General features: G+C 40.0%; 2 protein-coding genes across 4 annotated transcripts in view; one reads left to right on the forward strand and one right to left on the reverse strand.

Moving 5' to 3' along the window:
* The window catches only part of TMEM108 (transmembrane protein 108), a 252,886-nt gene extending 238,449 nt beyond the window's left edge, over nucleotides 1-14,437 (reverse strand). For all 3 annotated transcript variants that reach the window (XM_082044525.1, XM_082044530.1, XM_082044528.1), the window contains exon 1: nucleotides 14,346-14,437. The gene's annotated coding sequence lies outside the window, so the exon portion shown is untranslated. The remainder of the gene's footprint in view (nucleotides 1-14,345) is intronic.
* Nucleotides 14,438-17,744: 3,307 nt separating this feature from the next.
* Nucleotides 17,745-22,729, forward strand: part of NPHP3 (nephrocystin 3) — a 30,594-nt gene continuing 25,609 nt past the window's right edge. The window contains exons 1-4 of the mRNA XM_082045418.1: nucleotides 17,745-18,303; nucleotides 19,074-19,199; nucleotides 20,456-20,606; nucleotides 22,111-22,263. Coding sequence (XP_081901544.1) covers nucleotides 17,956-18,303; nucleotides 19,074-19,199; nucleotides 20,456-20,606; nucleotides 22,111-22,263 — 778 coding nt within the window. The 5' untranslated portion in view covers nucleotides 17,745-17,955. The remainder of the gene's footprint in view (nucleotides 18,304-19,073; nucleotides 19,200-20,455; nucleotides 20,607-22,110; nucleotides 22,264-22,729) is intronic.

Genomic DNA, 22,729 nt, shown 5'->3' on the forward strand with positions numbered 1-22,729 from the left:
CAGGACTTTGATTCATTCTTCTTAATCAATGGATTAACACAGTTATTTGGTGTCAATCAGCCTGTGCAGTTAAGCGGTTTTCTCAGGAGTGCACATTGTTATAAAACACTGCAGAGTGGGGCTGCTGACATGGTCTTCCCTGGGTTGAAATTATGGCCTATAACCTTATCTGACTCCAAGTCCTTAGCATCCCAGAAATCAGCAGGACAGGTACACATGTGAGAAACTCACCCCTTAGACACCTGCACTTGAAGCCTTCAGAAGTATAAATTTTTAAAGAAACTGTTCATGGGATGGTTCATCTGCCCCTTAAAGCAGCAGCAGTATGATGGCTTCTCTTTCTTGCCAGTGCCTTCACAGAACAATTTTTAAAGCTCTGCTTGTCTTTGAGTATCCATTCTAGGGCTATTTAACTCATTGCAGTTCATTATTTCTTGTATGATCAGTGATTGTTCATAAGTACTATCCCAAGTGGATTTGATTCAAAACTCAGAAATGTCTGGAGAAATTTAGAATCAACTGCTACCCAAATGATCAAATAGCCTTTTGATACTACCTAGAAATCATAGGAACTCCAGATTCCAATTTACTGGAGACTTGGGGAAAAAACAGGATTTGATGGATCCAAAACCATAATATATCTATGTTCAATTAATATATCTCTATTCATATAGGATGGGAAACAGAGTAATTGAACTATTTTGTTGTCATTGGAAGTTATTTATACTACAAAACAAGCTAGCAGATTGTTTTTTCTGATTAAATGGACAAGTGAATTCATTGCCATTCCTTGAAATAACACAAAACAAAAAAGCATTTGATTTTCCCTCACTTGAATTAAGGTATGCAATTATATGTTACCTTTGCAGGACTCTGTGGTCAGCATACAGATAAGTAAATGACCTACTCAATAAGATGGAAGTGTGCATCTATCATTTGATAACTTTGTCACTCAGAATTTAGATGAGTGTTTTGTAAAACTCACTATTTTTTTTTTTTCCCAGCACTACTGTTCCTCTGTTCTTGGCACCATCTATAAAACACTTTGGCCAAACCTCCAACTTAAACTGAGACATAGCTGGATTTAAATCAGTGGAATAATGACATTTTATATCAGCTAGAAATCCCTTTATAGAAATCAATCTGGTGCTATGAGGTAGCAGTGTTTTTCATCAGAAAAAGCAAAACAAATCATATGAAATATACAGCTGTTATGTTATTTAATGACAAGAACTATTTATAGCTACTTGGCATAGCAACTGAGGGGATAAATTTGATTTTGCATTGTAGAAGGAGCTGAATTATTCAAAAAGCATTTCATAGCTTGTTGGCCCTCAGAAATTTCTTCATTTTCTTGTCTTTTGATCAGTACCAGGCAAAAGAAAGATAGAACCAATCCAGCTACACTGGGTGGAATCAGCATACCTGAGAAGTTGAAGGCCGCCCAAGTGCAGAGCATCATTCTGATGCTTGAAATCTAATTAACATAACAAATTCTTCTTCAATCATCTCTGCCTCTTGCGCTTGCTTTTGTGGCCTGTCAGATACGTTCTTCTGCCTTTCTGTAACTGCGTGCTCATCTACGTCCTCCTTTATCTCATTTATTTTATACTTTTCTCTTTTCATGCCATTCTGTCCTCTGCAGTGCAGGGGTGTCAAACTCTTTTTCATCGGGGGCCACATCAGCCTTGCCGTTGCCTTCAAGGGGCCAAATGTAGTTTTAGGCGTGTATAAATGTGACTACCCCTGGTGAAAATGAATTTGACAGCCCTGATTTAGTGGTTTCAAACTTCCATGCCCTCACCATTTCCCCAGTCCCCTGCCCTTCTTTCAAGACCCAGCATCCATGTAGAAAACAATGAAACATTTCAAGATCTGAAAAGAATTTACAATCATGTCACCTGACACTGACATTAAAAAAAAATTCTCCTAGGTATTACAGAGCAGTCCTTGAATCTAGCCCAATACTTGTGGTTGAAAGAAATTAAGTGATTAAAAGAAATCTAATGCTGATTGAAAGATTTCGAGTGATGCAGAATTTGCCATCCATTTGCAGTTCTGATGTATCCACATTCCTGCTTGCAGGAACAGGGTCCAAGTTTATAAGAAATTTACAAGCATACATGCTCAAGGTGTTGAAAAAGAAAGATATACTCACAAGTCTGGGCTTTCACAAACACAAAAATCCTGATGTATGAAACTCGCAAAAAACCCTTTTAGCTGGTGCAAAGTCTCCTTTGCAGAACCTCCCTTTTTTCTGAGCTTATTCAGGGAGATATTAATAATCCAGAAGATGTTTTTGGGTTCAAACCAAACCTCATTCTGTCAAGTTAAAGCAGCTGCATTAGCACAGGACTACACTTTCTGTAGAAAATTTATTATGTGAACAGTGTAACTGAAATAATCCTACTTCTTTTTGAAGATTTTTGTAGGAGAGAATTTTTTACTTCTGTTTTCAAAAAAAAGTAGTTGTCTTTGTTTACATTTTATTATATCCAGTGATTTTTGTAGTGGTTCTTGATATTCTTGCAAAAATGTCTAGAGTTCTTCACAAGTAGCTTTTATTTTTAATCTGCTTTGTTATGGAACACACATTTGTTGGCAAAGTGAGTACATATCTCAGTGGAACACTAAGGAGTCACTTCTTTAAGATTCAGCTTCTCCTTTTGGATATGATCTATATGACTGTATGAACAGTGGGTTTAGAAATGTGATGCAGTACAACATTTTTCCACAAACATCAGGTTTTTCGAGTCAAAATATGACTAAGCAAAATGGACATTCAGCTATGCTTTTTATCTTAATTGAAGTATTTTAACACAGTTTTTCTTGAAATAAGTGGATAAATAAAAGTATGTGGTTTCCTAAAGAATTTTGAAGTGTGATGAAAATGGTGCCATGTGTGATATTACACTTTAATTTTCATCCCTCCCCCAGAATATGTAAAGAGGTTATTTGCAACCAGACTGTGCTTTTCGTCTGCAAAAATGGAAACATGAACAGTAGAAAGTCCTTTCCTGTCACAGCCACACTCCAAGGTAAAATGTCATTTCTGGTACTGTTTGGGACTGGTTCTCTCCTCACAGATTTCAGGCTAATTCGGATCTGCAGGAATTGTGCCTGCATGACGAAGACAGGGAGGCCTAAAGAGGGAATGCTGTGGATTGCCAGCCCTGCTAACTGTACCAGCATTGCAGAAAAGCCACGGATGAGTGATTCTTACCTATACATGCACACAGATGCTTCAGTTATGTTTATACTAGATATAAACAGAGAAAAACAAGAGCTGCTGGAAGTACATCCGAAGTGGATGTATTTTACCTCAGGAACTAAAGCCCGGAAGAGCAGCTCAAATCCAAATATTACATAATCTCAAAATTCTTTATAATTTTGTTATCCAGTATATTCTGGCACCCAGCAAACATCTCTTAACTGCACTTAAAATGTCACCATCTTCCTAAAAGTTTCTAAATTTATTCTGTTTCAATATTAAATCTATTTAATATGTATTATTTTAAAATACTTAGCTAAGGCATTATAGCTAAGTAAAGCAAGAGTGACTGAAAAGAAAGAATAAAAGAAATCCAAGTAACATACAAACACACAAATATTTCTTTCATCAAAAGCAAACACGATATTTAAAACAGACATTAGTGAAGTTATAAAAGGTAAGGTTCTGCAGTCTGTGTAAATTATCATGTAGACTTTTAAGGTACAAAATGAACAGAATAGTTTGCTCAGTGGTGTTATTATGAGTCTAGAAAAGAATCACGTATTAAGAGTAATAATTCTTCAGGGCACTTAATATCTTTCCCTTTGGTTTCTCCTTTATGCTTTTAGTTAATTTCCTACTCTCTTCTGCCAATACTACTGCTTGCTATTCAACTTCACGAGCCAGCCTGAGTGATATAAGGGAACAGCACAATGATAATATTTCTCACTTTCTACCTTTCCTAACAAACACAAGGATTCTCTAAAATAAATACGGGTACAAATTAGATACAGGTATTCAGGCCCCATTTTCACACTGGCTCAAATAGAGTTTAAGACCAATTCAACATTGTTTTAAGAAATCTGATGAAAAAGTAAGTTAAATTTCTAAGTCAGCTAGAAGCTTTTTTAATATTTTACTTGGTGTTTAATTAAAATATCACCACCCGAGTAGAAAGCAAGGCTCTGTTTCATTACGCTGTGGCCTGGAGTGCATCTCTGAACCAATCAGCTCCAAGCTGTAATAGGAAACGTGTTTTTGAGAGGAGCAAGCACACAGCTGCTTAACCATATGGAAGTGTAGCTGCATGAAGCTCTGTTAATAACCACTTCTCATCTCCTCACTTACATCCAAACGTGTTGCCCTGGGGCAAGCTCCTATTTCTACCTTGGCTCCCCTGCAGCCTCATGCTCTTTCCATCCTTTTGTCTTCCCGTAAACATCTTTGCTGTTCCGAGAGCTCTAGCAGGTCACCCAGCCACAGGACCTTGAACACTGACAAGCATCCTGCTGAATACACCAAGTCTTGCACAGGTTATTTTAGATGAACATTAGATGTCTCTGGTAACCAAATATACATGCATCACTTACTGGAAAAATCAATCAAACAATTTCACATCCTTTCCACACAGCTGGAATTCTGCAAAGTGATTATATTGGTTTCCAGGGGACGTATACCGCTTTTTCAGTCACTCCCTATGTGTAGGTTTATACATTAATACATCCTTTTCTGTAGCAAAACTTCTATGTTTTGAAAAACTAGATCACAAATTATGCATACGACAGCTAAAGAAGAGCAAACCTATAAAAGGACTTAAAGAGCTAGACTAATATCAGAAGCATGAACATGTCTAAACCAATTATCTTTACCTTTGAAACTTGTTGATAGATTTCAAGTTCAAAAAGAAATAATGTATGTACCATACGCAAGGGCTGATTACTTTCTCTGTTGAATTTGTCAACTTTTTTTGGACAACATTTAGCACAGACCTGATTGCTTACTGTACCTGGTTTTCACCAGTTTGTTTTAAATAACTGACAAAAGAAGACTCCAATGCTTTTCCCATGATGATAATAGAAACATGGTATAAGAAAGCAAGATACTCAAACATTTAGCATATGAAAATTTCCCTAAGGTGTGACTAACTAAATTCACATGACTGCACTGAAATACAAAATCAGAACCTGCTACCAAGCACACAGTCACTACCCAACCATCATCGAAGAAAATGCCTGCTCAGTTCTGTTGCTCATTCCCTGTGGGCTTCAGGCACTGCATCCCATCTGTGCTCTTTTCATTTGTGTATGAGCTGTGTTCTTAGGCTGGCATCCTGCTTTCACACCCTTCTGAAAGTGCCTGGTGCCTAAGGAGACACTTCATATGGAACATACACTTGCATGTGCTCGGAAAAACAAACTATGCCGCTTAAACACCATTCTGTTTTAGAGCCTGACCAAAGACATCTTGGTCTTTGAAAAGATGAATCCAAACACTGCAGCATCCTCTCCAGGGCAGCAAGTTACTCTGCGCCTTAAACGGTAACAGGACAACAAAGACACAGCCCCATTTCCTGAGTGCATCCTGCAGAGAACATGGCTAAGGACCCTGGAATGCAATTCCTAAATGGCATTGCCACGTTGCCAACAGAAGAAATTTGGAGAGGTTTGTTTCTGAAACCAAACACCTTGAGTCTGCTGTTTACTAAATATGAGTACCTACCTCACTGTTCCTGATGCATGGAGGAAGCACTGCCATGATATCCCAAAGCAAAGGTATTTCATTTGTACCCAGTTCATTTGCAAGCTATTCAGGTATTGTGGGGGAAAAGCTCATTGCTACCTGAGTTCCTGACACAAACTAGCCCTTAACCCAGAAACTACAATTAGTTTCTTCCATCGTCTGTGTACACAATATAGGTGTTGCAGGAAGAACAGGAGTTGCCCTTTACTCTCCATTTCACTGCCATGCAGATTGACTTCCAAAGAAAACTCTGAATGTTTCGAGTAGCCTTGGGTTTTTCTTTATCAGGTGCATGAGAATGAAGTGACAGCCTTTAGGGAGGATGGGGAAATAAAGTAATATTTTGAATGTTTCCTCTACTGTTAGATATCAGTAGTGTTTATTCTAATGTATCACCTAATCTAAAGTCATGTCAACGGAAAGGCTTCACCAGAGACTGCAACAAATTGTTTACTCAATAAAGGTCATTCCATTGGTGCTGTTCATCATTTAGTTTCATTGTGAACATAAGCCCAGCTCTGACATTTAACAATTTAAAGTTAGGTAGGGTTACTGTTTCCAAGACTAGTCTCATTACCAGACAGAGCTCTAGTGAAAATGTTCAGAAGATGCAGTGTGAAATGTTTCTTCTGATTTAAAGGCAATATGTTTTTTGACAGGTCTGAGGTATGCATTTCCTGGCTTTATTTACCTTGTTTAAGAATAAAGTGACAATTTGCTCTTTATAAATATATTGAGAAAGTGTTTTATACATATTTTCCCTTTGAAGTCAATATAAAAGGTCCTTTAAAAACAAGTAGAAAACCACAGAAAAGACTTTGCCTGCTTTTTATGTTAGAAACTGCTCTGGGGAGTTAGGTCTCTCTTCTCACTACAGCTTGCTTGCTTTGTGCAGAGCAGAAGCTTTATAAAAGAAGTTTAACCCTTGTGACTGCAAAGCCAGCTTTCTAATGTACTCAGGATACCAGCAGGTATTAAAGATTGTACCTCACACCAAACACTTCGCATTGTTTTTTCCCAGTGATTTGCAGCACCTGTGCTCTGCTTCCTACCACAGACACGATAATAAGAGGGACTGCACCCTTCCAGTTGTCAGAAGATACTTGCATCTATGTTGACTCCAGGCCAAAAAGATATTTCTTGTCTTTTTCTCCTTCCTTTACCATATGTGAAGTCCCTTCACACAGCACAGTTGTGCCTGAATTAGGAGAATTAGGAGCTGTGGGGATGAAGCACAGATAGCAGTCAGACTTGTGGCATAGCGCAATACCTATAGGAATGCAGAGAAACGTCTGGCTGTTGCAACACTTGTACTTGAGCAGCAGAAGAGGCCCCGCTAGTAGCTATCTGGTTGTCTTACTATTCCTTTGGCATGCACTAAAAGATGATGAAAGATGGAATGGGATGGGACCCAAGCTTGGGAGGGAGAAATAACGAGTTTGTGGAAGGAAAACGACAGCACAGCAAACAACTTTTTCAAAGATGAAGTGACAGTTACGCAATATGTCCCTTCTTTTGAACTCTTCAAAACGTTTTCAGTCATGTCTGCTTGTAATATCGTAAGCAGTTGTGAAATGCCCCAATGTGTACTGCAGAGACGCTGTGGCTCCAGGTACAAAGCACAAGCAAATAGAACTGCTGTGCAAAAACTGAGTTGTCATGTTTCACAGACACAAATACTACAGACACACTGTAGCTTGTTGACCATACCCTGTAAACCCAGTATGTCTCATACAGATCAGATGCACTGCACCTGAGCAGATAGAATCATAGAATCATTTAGGTTGGAAAAGACCCTTGAGAACATTGAGTCTCACCACTAACCTAATACTGCCAAGTCCACCACTAAACCATGTCCCTAAGCACCACATCTACATGTGTTTTGAATACTTCCAGAGATGGTGACTCAACCACTTCCCTGGGCAGCCTGTTCCAATGCCTGGCAACCCTTTCCATGAAGAAATTTTTCATAATATCCAATCCAAACCTCCCTTGGCACAACTTGAGGCCATTTCCTACCACTTGTTACTTGAGAGAAGAGCTCAACACCCACTTCGCTACAACCGCTTTTCGAGTAGTTTTATAATACCATCAGGTCTCCTCTCCGCCTCCTTTTCTCTGGGTTAAACAACTCCAGTTCTGTCAGCTGCTCCTCGTAAGACTCATGCTCCAGACCCTTCACCACCTTTGTTGCTCTTTGGATGCCCTTCAGCACCTCAATGTTCTACTTGGAGTGAGGGGCCCAAAACTGATGTATGTTGAATTGATGCTTTCTACAACATCAAACTCAGTGCACAGGTACAGTGGAGCTGATTAGCATGTGCACAGCAGACAGTCTTCAGCTTGTCTCACTGTACAACAACAAGTCAGCCTTACCTGATAAGAATTTGTACCACTTGACACTGTGGAGATACTCCCCAATCCCAGATTTCCAGAAGCTCACAATATCACAACGCTGTTTCCTATCCAGTAATGAATATGCTGTGTTTCCAGATACATAAACATTTTCACAACTCATAAACTGAAGTCATTCCAAATGTGGAGACACAAAGTACCAATTAACATGCCATGAAAAACTCCACAATTGCACATTTCTGCTGTGTGTACCACTGGCAAGTCTTTTTTTCCTTCCTCCCATTCTGTCTGGTCACAGTTCATTGCCACAAAACTCCTGAAGTAAGATGAGTTGTGGCATGAACCCGCAATGTAATCACAGACCTTTACACCTTCAATCTAAAGCAGTCCCAGAAGAGTTACTGTAATAGCATGCCTCAAATGTTTCAGAGAAAAATTAACTACACCTTTTGCCATATTATAGCCTATTGTTCTAATTTCAGCAATGCCACAACATAGCTTCAGTGTGTCTAAATAAGGTGTAATTTAATTTAATATATATCTGACTACAAAACCTTTCTTTATTCAAGTCACATTTTTTAAATGACATATGTTTAAAGGAGTGTATGTAGCTCCACTGTTCTCCAGCCATTCCTATTATGCAATGGTTATCTAATCTCTCTGTCTGCCAGTCAGTTACAGCCTCAGGACATTCAGAATCTGCTGCAGTTATAAAAAGAGAAACATAATTTGGTTTCAATGCACATCTCGTATATAGAATTTAAATACGATAAACAATGAAGTGCTAAAAAAAACTGCTAGCCAATCAGCCCAAGAAATTTTTTAGGAAACTATATAAACTGACTTCACAAATATGCCACATAACTGTTTAGAAATAAAATTCTACATCATGTGGTTGTCAGATTCAGCTCAAACACGCAGAATTAATGTAGCACAAACTATATGCTCATTCTAACAACATGAACTCCATGGAAAACACCTAAGATTCTTTACTCATTTCAGCAATTGCTACACTGTCCAGATTAATTTATTGAAATTATATCCTGTTCAGCAGGACAAATAATAAAATTCAGCAGCATCCCTGAATTGTAAGGTCTTCTAGCTACACAGGTAAAACTGGAGTGATCAAGAGAAAACTAAAGGAACTTAGTATTTAATTTTCAGCTAGATGAGAAGGACCTTTGTCTGGAAGGCAAGAGTTCTGACCATCTAAGCCTTTACAGCAACCTATTCATAGCTGAAATCAGCGGTACAGATGTATATGCTAAGAACTTCTGGGGCGCTTTCTAGTATTTATCTTTTTAAACCTGGGGTTCAACATCTCACATGCCACACCCCTGTTGGCACTTCTACCACTAGCCTAGCAGCATGGGAATTTTTAACCAACCTTCTTCCCACGAGATATAAACATAATTTCTGCATTTGATCAAGTCAGAAAAAAAATCTACGTGACTGTCCTTGTAACTCCTAAAAGCAAAATTGCTTGTGTCTGAAAATAACAGTGACACCAAGCACAAGAAAAAACACCAGGACGGGATTAGGCCCTTGAATACCAATGTAAATACTGACATAATTACAGATTAGGCATGATTAAGGACATTGTTAAATTGATACCTTAGTGAGCTGTAACCATTTGCATTGTTGAATAAAGGTTGCTCTAGAAAGCAAAGGTATGGAATCTTCTAGTATTGTCACACAAACCTCTTAAGTCTCATGCCCTTATTCTGCAGCCCATAACTTTCAACGTCTGGCTTCCCTAGACACTACAGAGAAGAGTCACACTTGACCACAGACAGAATACTGAAGGACAGACACAATAGCTTCCTAAAGGAATGACATTACAGAATGGGTATGTTTTATACCTGATCACTCTTGAGATCTCAGGTGCCTCCCGGAATCAGACATCTAAAATTCAGTAAGAGTTCATTTCAGCCCCATCTGGGTATAGCTGAGTATATCTGGAGACAAGACTTTTTTTTTAGCTTGCTGGAAGAGAGAAGGAGTCCTAATCCCTGAATCAGAGAATAATGATCCTTACAGTTCTTTCTCTCTGGCCCCATAAACCATGCAATCTCTGCCATATGACATACTAGTTCTCCCCAGACAGTTCCAGAAGGTCCAAACCCAGTGCTCTCTACAGCCTCTTGGCCAGGACACCCTTCTGGGAAACAAATGATGCAGGATCGAATTGCTGTAGGCTAAAGAAGCCGGTGAACCCACTCAGGTATCGGCCCTTCAGATTGGGTGTCTGCATCAGTTTGACACGTGTTTTTGAAGAAAATTCTGGTCAGATTTAGGAAGCCTAATTTGCAAAACCAGATCAGGATGAGCTATTGGGACACCCAGCTCTGCCAAGAAGGCAGATGTTCTGGGTATGAACAATACCACATGAAAATACTCAAGAAATTTCACTTGGGTCCTATTGAATTCCACATTCCCACTAACAGAGGAAGGTTTTGTAAAGAGCACTCCTAAGCAATCTTAAAAATTATTAGGTGCAATCTTCAGCATATTTCTTCTATACTCATCCCTTGTTATGCACCACTGTAGTTTTGTGGCTCCAGCCTGAAGCATTGAAGAGCATAGCAACAGTGATTGCTTGCCATTAATATTTCTTGCTTTTGCTGTTTCTTTGGACATTTCCATCCGTTTCATCCCACTTTTCTGGCAAACAAGCATGTGAGCCAACACAAGAAGGATGTGGGAACAACCACAAAACCACAGATGAAATGCAAAGAGTAAATTTATTTTTGTTACTGTGCCCACCAGGGGTTCCCCAAAGCAGCACGTGGGCAGAGACACACAAGCAGGGACACGGGCACCAGGGAGATCAGTCCATGCTAGAGGATCACTGAACCTGCTGGTTTCACCTCTATTTAGGGGATTCGCAGAGGCATAGTTTACCACTGTGCTTTGATCTCCCACAGCAGGGCAGGAATTTCAAGCATGTTCGACACGGTGCCTCTAAGTCTATCATAGGCCTATGTTATCAAAACACAGATGTTCTACTTGTCCAATATACGAGGCTAAACAACAATTAGTATGATGTATGTGTTTTTCTACACCTCAGCTGCAGGTCACTTGAGTGTGTTTATAATCCTCCTCACGAATCTTCTGATTCCCACAAGATTAGTTGTTCCTCAGCATTGTGACCACACACAATATTAATCCAACTGGCCTGGGATGAAATGACCATGAGACTGCAAAATCTCAGATGTCCTTCTCAGTTCAGTGATGATTCAGTGATGATAAAATGGATGTTCAATAGCTCTTTTCTTGCTAAGATGATAACTCATTGTGGAATTTTCAGCTAAAATCCAATTCAGACTTATGACAAACTAAGGTCACTTCAAAGCCCCTTTTGAACTCTAATGAAGAAATGTCACCGAGTGACTTGCCATAAAGATAAAACAAGGTTAATCATCAGTATGTCTGTCTGACATACTGAAACCATGAAGGAGAAAAGTCTGGTTCTGATTATGAATTGCATTGTTCTGAATCCATTTCTTATAGCTTATCATAGAATCATAGAATCATTTTGGTTGGAAAAGATCCTCAAGATCATCAAGTCCAACCATTAACCTAACTCAGGCACTAAATAATGTCCCTAAGAATCTCATCTATACGTCTTTCAAACACCTCCAGGGATGGTGACAACCACTGCCCTGGGCAGCCTGTTCCAGTGCTTGACAACCCTTTCTGTGAATAATTTTTTCCTAATATCCAATCTAAACCTCCCCTGGTGCAACCTGAGGCCATTTCCTCTAGTCCTGTCGCTTGTTACTTGGGAGACCAACACCCTCTGTGCTACAACCTCCTTTCAGATAGTTGTAGAGAGTGATAAGGTCTCCCCTCAGCCTCTTCTTCTCCAGGCTGAAAAGCCCCAGTTCCTTCAGCCACTCCTCATCAGATACGTGCTCCAGATCCCTCACCAGCTTTGTTAACCTCTGAGTTCTCTCCAGCACCTCAATGACTTTCCTGTATTGAGGGGCCCAAAAGTGAACACAGGATTCGAGGAGCGGCCTCACCAGAACCAAATACAGAGGACAATCACTTCCCTAGTTCTGCTGGCCACACTATTCTTGATGTTGAAACATTTAATGAGTCCTTGCACTACAAGTTACAAACATAAATATGGTAAAAGTAACAGGTGTGGAAGCAGAAGATTCCTTTCCAGTGGTTTCATACTATTATTTCCATTCTAAATAATCGACTGTGAGACCTTCCTACATAAGAGCATCTAATTCCTTCATCAAAAATCAGAACACCTACCACTTATTTGAGATTACAAATCAAAGCCCTGTTCTTACTGAAATCAATACAAAAGTGTCTATGCATTTAATGGAAACAGTATATGGCTCGCAAAACTGGTTAGTATTGTTCTTTTCAAATAACATTATGATTGATAGCCAAACCACTACATTAAGACTTCAGTTTTTATTTGTCTTCTCTGTATTTGGTCTTGAAACATCTTCCAAAACTGTCTCAATTCTTTAAGAAGCTTGATTATAGCTAGAAGCATGCAACTTCTGAATTAATACTTTCTTCACGCTGTCTAAGTAATTTCTCTCCTTTTCTCCCACCTCTTCACACAACTGAGGTCTTGCTGTCCTCTAGTGGTGAAAGGCCATGACATGTAAAGTTATGGGAGCATTTAAAAGTAGATGTCCTCTCCTTCGTTATTATTTATTTTTATCATCTCCACTCCAGGTAGTTTTCTGGTCTCTTAGCAAATGGATTCTTGAAAGAACCTGATGATCTCAACTTGACAGACTGTAATAATATTACTGAGTGAAACACAGTTAAGTTCAATAGCTATTTGAACTTAGAATTATGCCCCAAGGTTGAATTTGCTGGGCAGTTTACAATTAACCACCTGTATAGTGTATTATTTTTATCTTGAGAAGAAAAAGCAGATGCATTAGAGACTCTCATAAACATGCCTATAGTAATAAAATATCTTAAGACTTTAGCTGGCATTTTCAGCACATTACTATGACTCCAGTTGTACAGTCCTACTTCTAAAACTTAACTTTATGACAAAGTCTTGCTTAGGGATGTAAATTTCCAACTTGTCAAGCTAATGATAAACAGTTTCAGTAATCAGTTTCTTAGTCTGTTTCCTATACTCACAACACCTCAAATTACTTGAACCCAAGTTATGCATTTTCACTTCAGATCACAGACCATCAAGGTTTAAGCCAGTCACAATGATGGACAAAGCCTCAGCCATGCTGGGTCTCATGAAAAAGGGAAGAGGAGCTCTACCTCCCCACCCTTTGGCAGACATTCCTTCAGCTGCACACAGCTCCAGAACCCTACACATCAGTCATAGTGGCTGGTGAATCGTGGAACTGCAGCTGCTTAGCATGAAGGTCTCAGAGGAGGACAGAGGCAGATGGTTTTAATGTAGGTGAACAAAATGCAGGTGTCACAACAGGGTGGAGACAACAAAGTAATTCTCATGCTCAGACCTAAGATGTGGCAGTTTCAGGCTTTTATGGAACAACTAGACTACCAGGTTCAAAACAGATAATCCCAATTGAAAAATTCTCCTTGACTTCATTGTGTTTTATGAAAGAAAGAAGCTGAGTAAGCAGTCATTTGGCATATTCAGGCTTGCACTTCCTGCAGAGGGTAGAGTACTGGGAATAGCCAACAAGTAAACAAAGAACAGTCCAATAGCAAGCAACCTCCTAGAGCAAGGTTGTCATCGTCATTAAAAAGAGGGAAGTAGAATCATATATAACTCAGGACAAAACTAATATTTTTAAAATTACCATATTATACCTTTTCACTGCATGTCCTCAGTGGAACTCTCTTATTCATATTCAAACAGACATAGAGATTTTTGAATAATTAATGAGATAATAAAAAAGTATCAATTTGATTTAGTGCAGGCACAAACAGTTTAATAGTGATTTATGAAAGACTTCTAACACACTTTGTTTATGGTTGTGGTATATAGCTTTAAAAGTCACTCCAGCACCTGAGTTAACAAAAAGGATGTTGTGCAGAAATTAGGTCAGTGGCCTTTCTTTAAAGCACCTTCTACTTACAGGCCATTATCAACATTCTTTCTAATCATAGCAACTCTTATATTTAATCTGCCTCAGCTTCCTCTTATCTTGCTGTATCCTGACCTTGTACACTAAATTTTACAGGAATGCATAGGTAACAACACATCAGATATATTATTTTATAAAAGGAACATCAGCTAATTTGGAGCTCAACCTAATAATGCATGTAAAAAACCAACCTTCTTTCAGAGGCCCAGTTCCTGTAGCTGTACTTTTCTCCATGGAACAGATCCTTAAATCCATAGATTTTGTCAATAGTCACCAGCAATCCCTAAAATGAAATAAGGGCAAAAGTAAGAAAATTGAACAAAAAAACGTGGTAATATGATGTATATCATAGAATTATAGAATGGTTTGTGTTGGAAGGGACCTTAAATACCACCTAATTCTAATCCCCCTGCCATGGGCAGGGACACCTTCCACTAGCCCAGGTTGCTCAAAGTCACAGCCAGCCTGGCCTTGAACACTTCAAGGGATGGGACAAAATATCAAAGACAAAAGCAATACCCCTGCAGATGCCACATAAATGTTTTTAAACTGTAACCCAGCAGATTTTACATAACAGAAAATGATGTATTTAGAATGTTTTTACAAAACTGTCTATGCCATAAAGCAAAGAAGTCCATGGGCTTGTAAGTACCACACACACCACCACCACCAACCAAATAACCAACAAAACCCACAACCCAAACAAAACCAACAACATAGTCTTAGTAGAAGGAGAACATTGGCAGAGCAGTTGTTCCATTGTGGATCAGTATGGGCTGCATACTGACCCTGAAGACGTAGGTAGAATAGTAAATTTGTCAGAGGACCAGTCAATGTACTGTACTCCTCATTATGTGGATCAAGGATGAAAAGTCTGGTTCTGTTACAGCTGAAGTCATGAAGCAGCTTTACAAAGTGCAGGTCCTCATCTGACAAATACATCTGTTCTGTGTCTGGCTGAGAGCGCTAATTTTCTTCATAACAGCCCCTATGATGCTGTGTTTTAGATTTGTGACTAAAACAGTGCTGAAAACACACCAATGTTTTAGCTATTGCACAGCATCAAGGTCCTCCCTGCTTCTCAGTCTGCCTTACCAGCAAGTAGGCTGGGGATGGGAAAAAGGTTGGGAGGGGACACAGCCAAGACACAGCTGAACCCAACTGGGCAAAGGGATATTCCGTGCCATATAATGTGTTGCTCAGAAATAAAACTTGAGGGTAGCCTTTCCAAAGTAGCTGTTCCCCAAAGACTCGCTGGGCATCAGTCTGCTGGTAGGAGGTAGTGAGTGACCACCTCTGTGTTGTGTTTCTCTCTCTTTCCTTAACTAATTAAACTGTATTTACCTTGACTCACAAGTTTGTCTTGGTTTTTTGCCCTTCCAATTCTCTTCCTTATCCTGCTGAGCTGGGGTAATGAGTGAGCAACTGGTGAGTGCTTAGTTGCTGACCAGGGTTAACACAGCACATCTCAAACACTGTTTGTCTTTATAACCGTTCCAAATATCTTCACTGAGTAGTGAAGAACTTCATGGCACAATTTACCCAGCATCAATGATCAAGGACTAAGGACTGGCTTGCTCCAAATGAAGCTTAAATATAACATAACATGATGAGGCAAATGTTAAATAACTTGATATTTTATCCAGCAATCCATTTTTTCTGGGTCAATTCATTTTTTAAAGGTAAGACGGCATTCTCAGATATTCTGAGACACTTTCCAGCATATGTGCAATGAATAGTTGGATTTCTTTCTAAATTGTCATAATCGGTGACTTAAAGCAATCTTTTTTCGTTTACAAATTAGATGTTGAAGCAAGCTATTCTAATCTCTAAACATTAGGAAAACCAATCCATGAAGCAACAGGGAAGCAGAGTAATTTTTCTGTTTAGAAACAGTTTTGTTAATGTGGTCTCTACTATCCATAAGACTTTTGTAAAGCACCCAGAAGCAGCATTCACAGTTCTTCCAATCTATGTATTAACGTCAAGTGGATTATTAGAAGGAATCCAGGAGCTCTTACAATACTACACTTTTTATTCTAGGCTTAAAGCTTGGATATTTTGACTTACATGAACTCAGAATATGAGAACAATTCAGCTCAAGCACCAGCATGAATGTATTTTTAATTATTCCCAGAGCTCAAACAGCAATGAAGTGAAGAAATAGCCTGATACCAACATGCAAATGAAGAAATCAAGAGCCTTGCTTTGTTACAGCATTACAGACCCATCTGCTGAATCACCTAATACTGTGCAGGCTATGTTATTGTCAATATTAGGGAAAACATAGTAGCACCCTTCCTCTTCCCACAAATGTCATATATTCTGTATCTGTCTTTTTCACTGAAACAGGAATTAACTGGAATAGATCATCAATGTAACCATAAATTATATTCAGACAACAAATTATTTTTTCCTCATGAAAATAAATGGGTAAAGTTGGGCAAACAGTACATATTCCCAAAACCTAGAGGTTATGAGGGTTTTCTGTGTTTTTGTTTGTTTTGCTCTGTATTTTGGTTTTGTTGTTTTTTCTCTGTTTATACAAAAGTAACCTTCCTCTCCAATAGGTATTGAAATTCAGGTATGTATCATTGGAAGGTTATTTCTAAGATTTTTTTTTTCTTCCTGTTAAGAGGCGATGTCTTCCCCAGGCATGGCTAACAAACCTGGCACGTACATAAGGCAAATCTGCTTTAAAATAGCGACATTTTTGTTATTGACACTGATGGTAGGGCAGGTTCTGAGATGTGGGAACAGATGGATGTTCTCCTTAGCATCAGGGATCTACTCCTCACAAATCTCCAGGATGTGTGAAGGAACCAGACAAGGTTTTTTGAAGAGGCAGAGTGGAAGATGGCATTAGGATAATTTAAGGGGCAGATAATTTACAACTGCCTTAGTCCTGGAAGGGAAGATGTTCAAACAGAGAATTCACAAGTTTCAGACGAAGCCAGGAGGCAGCACAAGGTACAGGCATTGACCACAGGCATGACATGGCACCATTACCCAGCACTTACTTCTTGGTGGATCCAGCACCAACTCTTCCCAATTCTTCTTTAAAGTGTGCCAACTGGTCTCAAAAGTCCCTGTTTTAGCGTGGTGAGAGATAATTCTCCCACAGGGTCTCAATTGCACAGAAGCTTGTGGCACAATCTGTGTGCCCATTTGGCTGAGAAGAACCAGCTCGGGGTGCAGCACAGCCTGCGGGCTTCAGGGCCGGTGACAAACCCTGCCAGGCCCTGCTTTCAGAGGAGAAAATGGACACTTTTTTGGTTGATTGTGCTCAGCCAGGTGGCCGAGTCGGGAGGGGCTGAGGCTTCTCCCGCGCACGCTGAGGTGGTGCCAGTGGGAATGGAAGAAAGAAACTCGCTTTTCCTCAGAGGAGCAGATCCCCGCCTTTCGGCCGCCGCCAGGACACTCCCGCTCCGCCTTTCCCCGGCCCACAGGGCCGGGTCGGGCTCCCCCTCCCGGGCCGCTCCAGCAGCTCATACCGGGCGGGAGCCGCCGTGGGACGGGCGGGAGGGGCAGAGGGAGGGAGGCGGCCCTGAGGGCAGCTTCCTCCCACCCTCCCTTCCTCGTCCGGCCGCCGCAAGGAGCGGGCCATGGCCCACGGGTTCGGAAGAGCCGGCGGCTTGGCTGGGCTGGGGGAGCGGTGAGAGGTGCTGACTGGGGCGGGGAGCAGCCGCCTCTCGGAGCACTCCGTCTCGGGCATGTCCCCGCCGTCAGGGCCCGCCGGAGGCATCGCTCCCTCCCCTCGGTGTTAACCCTCCCCTCCCTTGACTGCGGCGTCCCCCGGCCATGGGGACGGCGTCGTCCCTGGTGAGCCCGGCGGGCGGGGTCGGCGAGGTGATCGAGGACACGTACGGCGGCGGCGAGGCCTGCGAGATCCCGGTGGAGGTGAAGCCCAAGGCCCGGCTGCTGCGCGGCTCCTTGCGGCGCGTCGGTGCCTCCCGGCCGGGCGGCCTCATCGGGGCCAGCTTCAAGTCGACGGCCTCGGTGCAGGAGCTGGAGTGTGTGGCCGAGTACGAGCGGCTGAAGAAGGAATACGAGATCTTCCGCGTCAGCAAGAACAACGAGGTGGCCTCCATGGTGAAGAAGGAGGCCAAACTGGACAGGGAGAACAAGCGGCTGCGCGCTGAGCTCCAGGTAGCGCCCGCCGCCCTCATCCAACCCAACAGGGTCTTCATGTGAGAGGCTGTGAAGGGCTTGTTCTGCTTCCCAGGAAAGCTGTGGCACGGAGGTGGTAGTTGAGATGGATTTTCCTTCCAAAAGAAGGCAGGATGGTGGGGAAATGGCTTGTGCCCCAGTGCCACCCTGATGAGCCGTCAGGGTGTGGTGCTGGGGGTGGGCACAGCACGATGCACAGACATCTCCGCTAGAGTAAGGAGAGATGTGGGATGCTGGGATAATGTTGTTGTAGTCAGCCCTGGAAAGTAATCTAAAGGCTTTTATCTTATGAGGAGCGGCTGGGGGAACTGGGGCTGTTTAGCCTGGAGGAAAGGAGGCTGAGGGGAGACCTGATCGCTCTCTACAACTACCTGAAAGGAGGTTGTAACATGGAGGGTGTTGGTCTCTATTCCCAAGTAGCAGTGATAGGAAAAGAGGAAACGGCCTCAAGTTGCGCCAGGGGAGGTTTAGATTTGATATTAGGAAAAAATTCTTCATGGAAAGGGTTTTCAGGCATGAAAAAATTCTTCAGGAAAGGGTTTTCAGGTTCACAGGCTGCCCAGGGAATTGGTGGAGTCACCATCTCTGGAGGTGTTTAAAAGGTGTTATCGAGTTTCTGAGGGACATGGTTTAGTGCTAGAGTTAGTTTTTGGTTGGATTCGATGATCCTGAGAGTCTCCTCCAACCAAAATGATTCTATGATCAGCTGTTACTTTCACTTGGAAAAATGGTATATTAAATGTTTTCAGGCACTTCAGAAAACTTACCAGAAAATACTTAGAGAGAAAGAAAGTGCATTAGAAGCTAAATACCAAGCCATGGAGAGAGCTGCTACTTTTGAACATGATCGAGACAAGGTCAAAAGGCAATTCAAGGTATGGCTTGATTTTTCTTTTTCTGGGAAAACGACCAAAAAAAAGATACATGTCACTTGGTCACATTCCTCCAATGAACTCTTCTCCAACAGCTTTCATGAAGACCTCTCTTCTTAAAAAAAAACCCAGAGTATCATAGCTGTAGCTGTCAGTTTCCTTTAAGATGTTCCTATGAAAAATTCTCTGTAAAACTATGAGGAATAAATAGAAAATAACTTTTTAAATATTAAAAAGAGGATATGCAGTGATGCATCTTAAACTGAATTCCTGCGTTGTCTGAATACAGGAATACATTCATATTTGAGAGTGAAAAGAAAATGTGGGCTGTAATCTGACTCATGCTGAAGGAATGTATAAACACAGAATTCCATTTTTTTGGAATAAATTTTATATTTAGCATTGTCATGTTTAACACTTATAGCTTACATTAAAGAAAGTGTGTAATAGTACATCTCTTTTGGCCGCTAAAATATGATAGCCACTTAAAGACAAAAGTCTTTTCACTTTCTGGAGGGATGACTTGAAAAGCCAAGGTGATACTTCTGCTTTTCCCTTCCTTCAGATGATGGTAGTTCTGCCACCCGAAACGGCAATACATCCTGTTTTTTCACTGTTTTCAAGATTCTTGATATCGTTAATTGTAACAGGCGTTAATGTTTGGCAGATATATAAAAAGAGGATTGGTTTTGACCTTATTTAAGGAAATGAGACTTGAAGATTTCAATTATTTGAATTTAAATCTGTGTTTTCTTCTTCATGTGATCGTAAGGTTTTACAATCAGGACAGCTGGAGATGTTTGATCACTTTCTGTCTTAGGAAATTTAAATTTCCGCAACAATAACAAGAAAATACAAGATTATATGGAAATGTAAAAAAAATACATGGAAGAATAAAAGGGAACTTTGAAAAAAATTATTATATGTAGTGATTCTAGAAGACAATAAACTTTAAAAGGTGAAGAAAGTTACTTGCCGTTTTTAATGAACTTGCTATACTAATGCAGACTTCTGTCTTTCAGAAGAGTACTCTAAGGTTTAAAATGGTAAAATTTTGAAAATTAGATCATTTAAAACTATGTTTTTCTGCTCATTTATAGGCTTCTGATGGCTTCTTGTTCACATTTTCCTGCCTTTGCCTGCTAATGGCATGCTAGAAACTTATTTTTCCAGTTGAAAGCAGATAACATGAATTCAGGAACTGCTATTGAATTTTAAAAGGTTTATGGTTTGTATTTTTTTTTCTTTCCTGCTTGTAGATTTTTAGAGAAACTAAAGAAAATGAGATTCAGGACTTACTGAGGGCCAAACGAGAGTTAGAAGCAAAACTTCAGAGACTGCAGGCCCAAGGAATCCATGTGTTTGATCCTGAAGAGTCTGATTCTGATGATAATTGTACAGATGTTACAGGTAAGAATCCCCAGCATTTTGTTTTGGGACATGACTGAAGTCTCTGAATAGTAAAGCATAATACATATATTTATGTTCTTTTGAAAAAAGTTTTATTAATCCAAGTGAAAAGCAACAAAGTAATTTGAAGGGTAAAAGCAGCTGACTTTTCAAGCTTGGTTTAGATTGTGGGAACCCCGTGTTTCTGGTCTTATGAATGAATAGATGAAGAAAAGAGAGCACTGTCTAGATAGTGTGACTTGTACATTTTTAAAAAAATTGTTCCATGAACAATTCTGAGTTTTCTGATTCTAGATCTGAAAAGATTGCATTCCAAAGAATCCAAAATGCACACCCGAAACTAGAGGGAATCTTAGGTAGACTTATTGTCTATGGATCATAAAGTATGCCAGTCTCAGCTGCTGGACTTTACAGAATAGCAGAGTTAGATATTTAACAAACATGATATGAACACAGGAGTCATTTTATTGAATAATTTTTTGAAAGGGAAGCCCTAGAAAACATAATGTCATAAAAGGCAAAACCTTGTGTGTGCTGTAAGAGGTATTTGACAACATGAGAAGGATTCAGATAGGTATATGATCAGTCCTCTGATTCAAAATCAAGCAACAGTTGCAGCAAACAGTTAGCACCTTAACGCTCTTAAGCACGGCCACCATTGCTTCTTGCACCACTGAGGAGAAACTGCATGCAGGTGCTGTTGCATAGCCTTTGTTTTACTTGTTGAGTTATATCCACAGTCACATCTTGGCAGGAATATAAATATGCAATCTTTAAAAGCAGAAATATTTCAAAATGCACTGATTGGCTTTTTGAATAGTAATTATGCATTTGATGAACTTTAGTGGTACAGATAGTCATGTTTTCTTTTAGGTATTTTTTTCTGTCTTTTGTGTTAGATTAGTTTTTGAATTCGTACTTCGCTTCTTACATTTTTCTAAGTGTTTTTCAATTTCCTGATTTTCTCCACAAAACATTTATTTAATGTCTTGAAAGTTGTATATTGATTGGCAGAAGTGTAATACAAGCATCTTACGAAGAGATAACTGGAAAGGCTCTTCCGCACAGCACAGAAAATATATTTCAGTCCTGACCTACAGCCCCTTCGTACTTTTCAGTGCTGGAACATTCCTGAAAAAAAGTTATCAATTTTGTCATGTGCACAAATGACTGCAGCAATACTGTGAACTGTTTTTCTGATTTGTAATGCTAGTCAACATTTGAACCCAACAGATGTGAGCAATCCATATAACAAATATTAACAAATAACCTCATCCTTTAGCAGTGTGGCTTCTCGTTAGCAGTGTGGCTTCTCATTAACTTTGGACAAGCTCCCATTTAGAACTACAGGACAAAAAGGTGTGAGCAAATCTTCTAAAGGAGAAAAAATCATGTTCAGTGGCAAATGGGAGTAGGTTTCAGCTGGAGTATTTAAGACTAAACAATATATCTTTTTCAGTGACAATGAGGAGGATTTTTTTTGTTGTTGTTTTCCAATTATTAGCTACTGGGGCACAATCTGAATACTGGAATGGAGGAGTTTTGGGAAGTGAGCCATCCATGGGTAGTATGATGCAACTTCAGCAGTCATTCAGAGGGCCTGAATTTGCTCATAGCTCCATAGATGTTGAGGGACCATTTGCAAATATAAACAGGGGTAAGTAATGGTGGTTTGTTTTGCTGGGATTATAGGTTTTGCTGGGATTATAGGTTTCTATGTCATTTTTCTGTCCATTCTTAAGTAATTTTGTTCTTCCTTATCTCCTTTTCTGTCTATTCTGGGGTTATTTGGTTGAAGAGTTATTTGGAATTCTTCTCTGTAAAAATAAAGGGAGCTATAGCTGTACATGCTAAGTTATGTTTAATATACTTAGTGACTATGGTATGTGCAGCAGTGATTGTAGCAAAGAGCAATGAATGGTACTTTGTTGTAAGTAAACCAAATACCATTTTGTTGCTTGTGTTGACTAAGGAAGATAGTAATCTTTCTTCCAATGTCTGCTGCCTTTTTTTTTACCATTTATATTGAAATTCTCTACTTCCTGAATATGAATGTTACATTCGCATTAGAATAAACTACATCCCTGTTTTTTTCATTGGATTTGCATGCGTTTTGACTCTAC

This window comes from Streptopelia decaocto (assembly GCF_964273445.1).
Source record: "Streptopelia decaocto genome assembly, chromosome: 2".
NCBI classification, from domain to species: Eukaryota; Metazoa; Chordata; class Aves; order Columbiformes; family Columbidae; genus Streptopelia; species Streptopelia decaocto.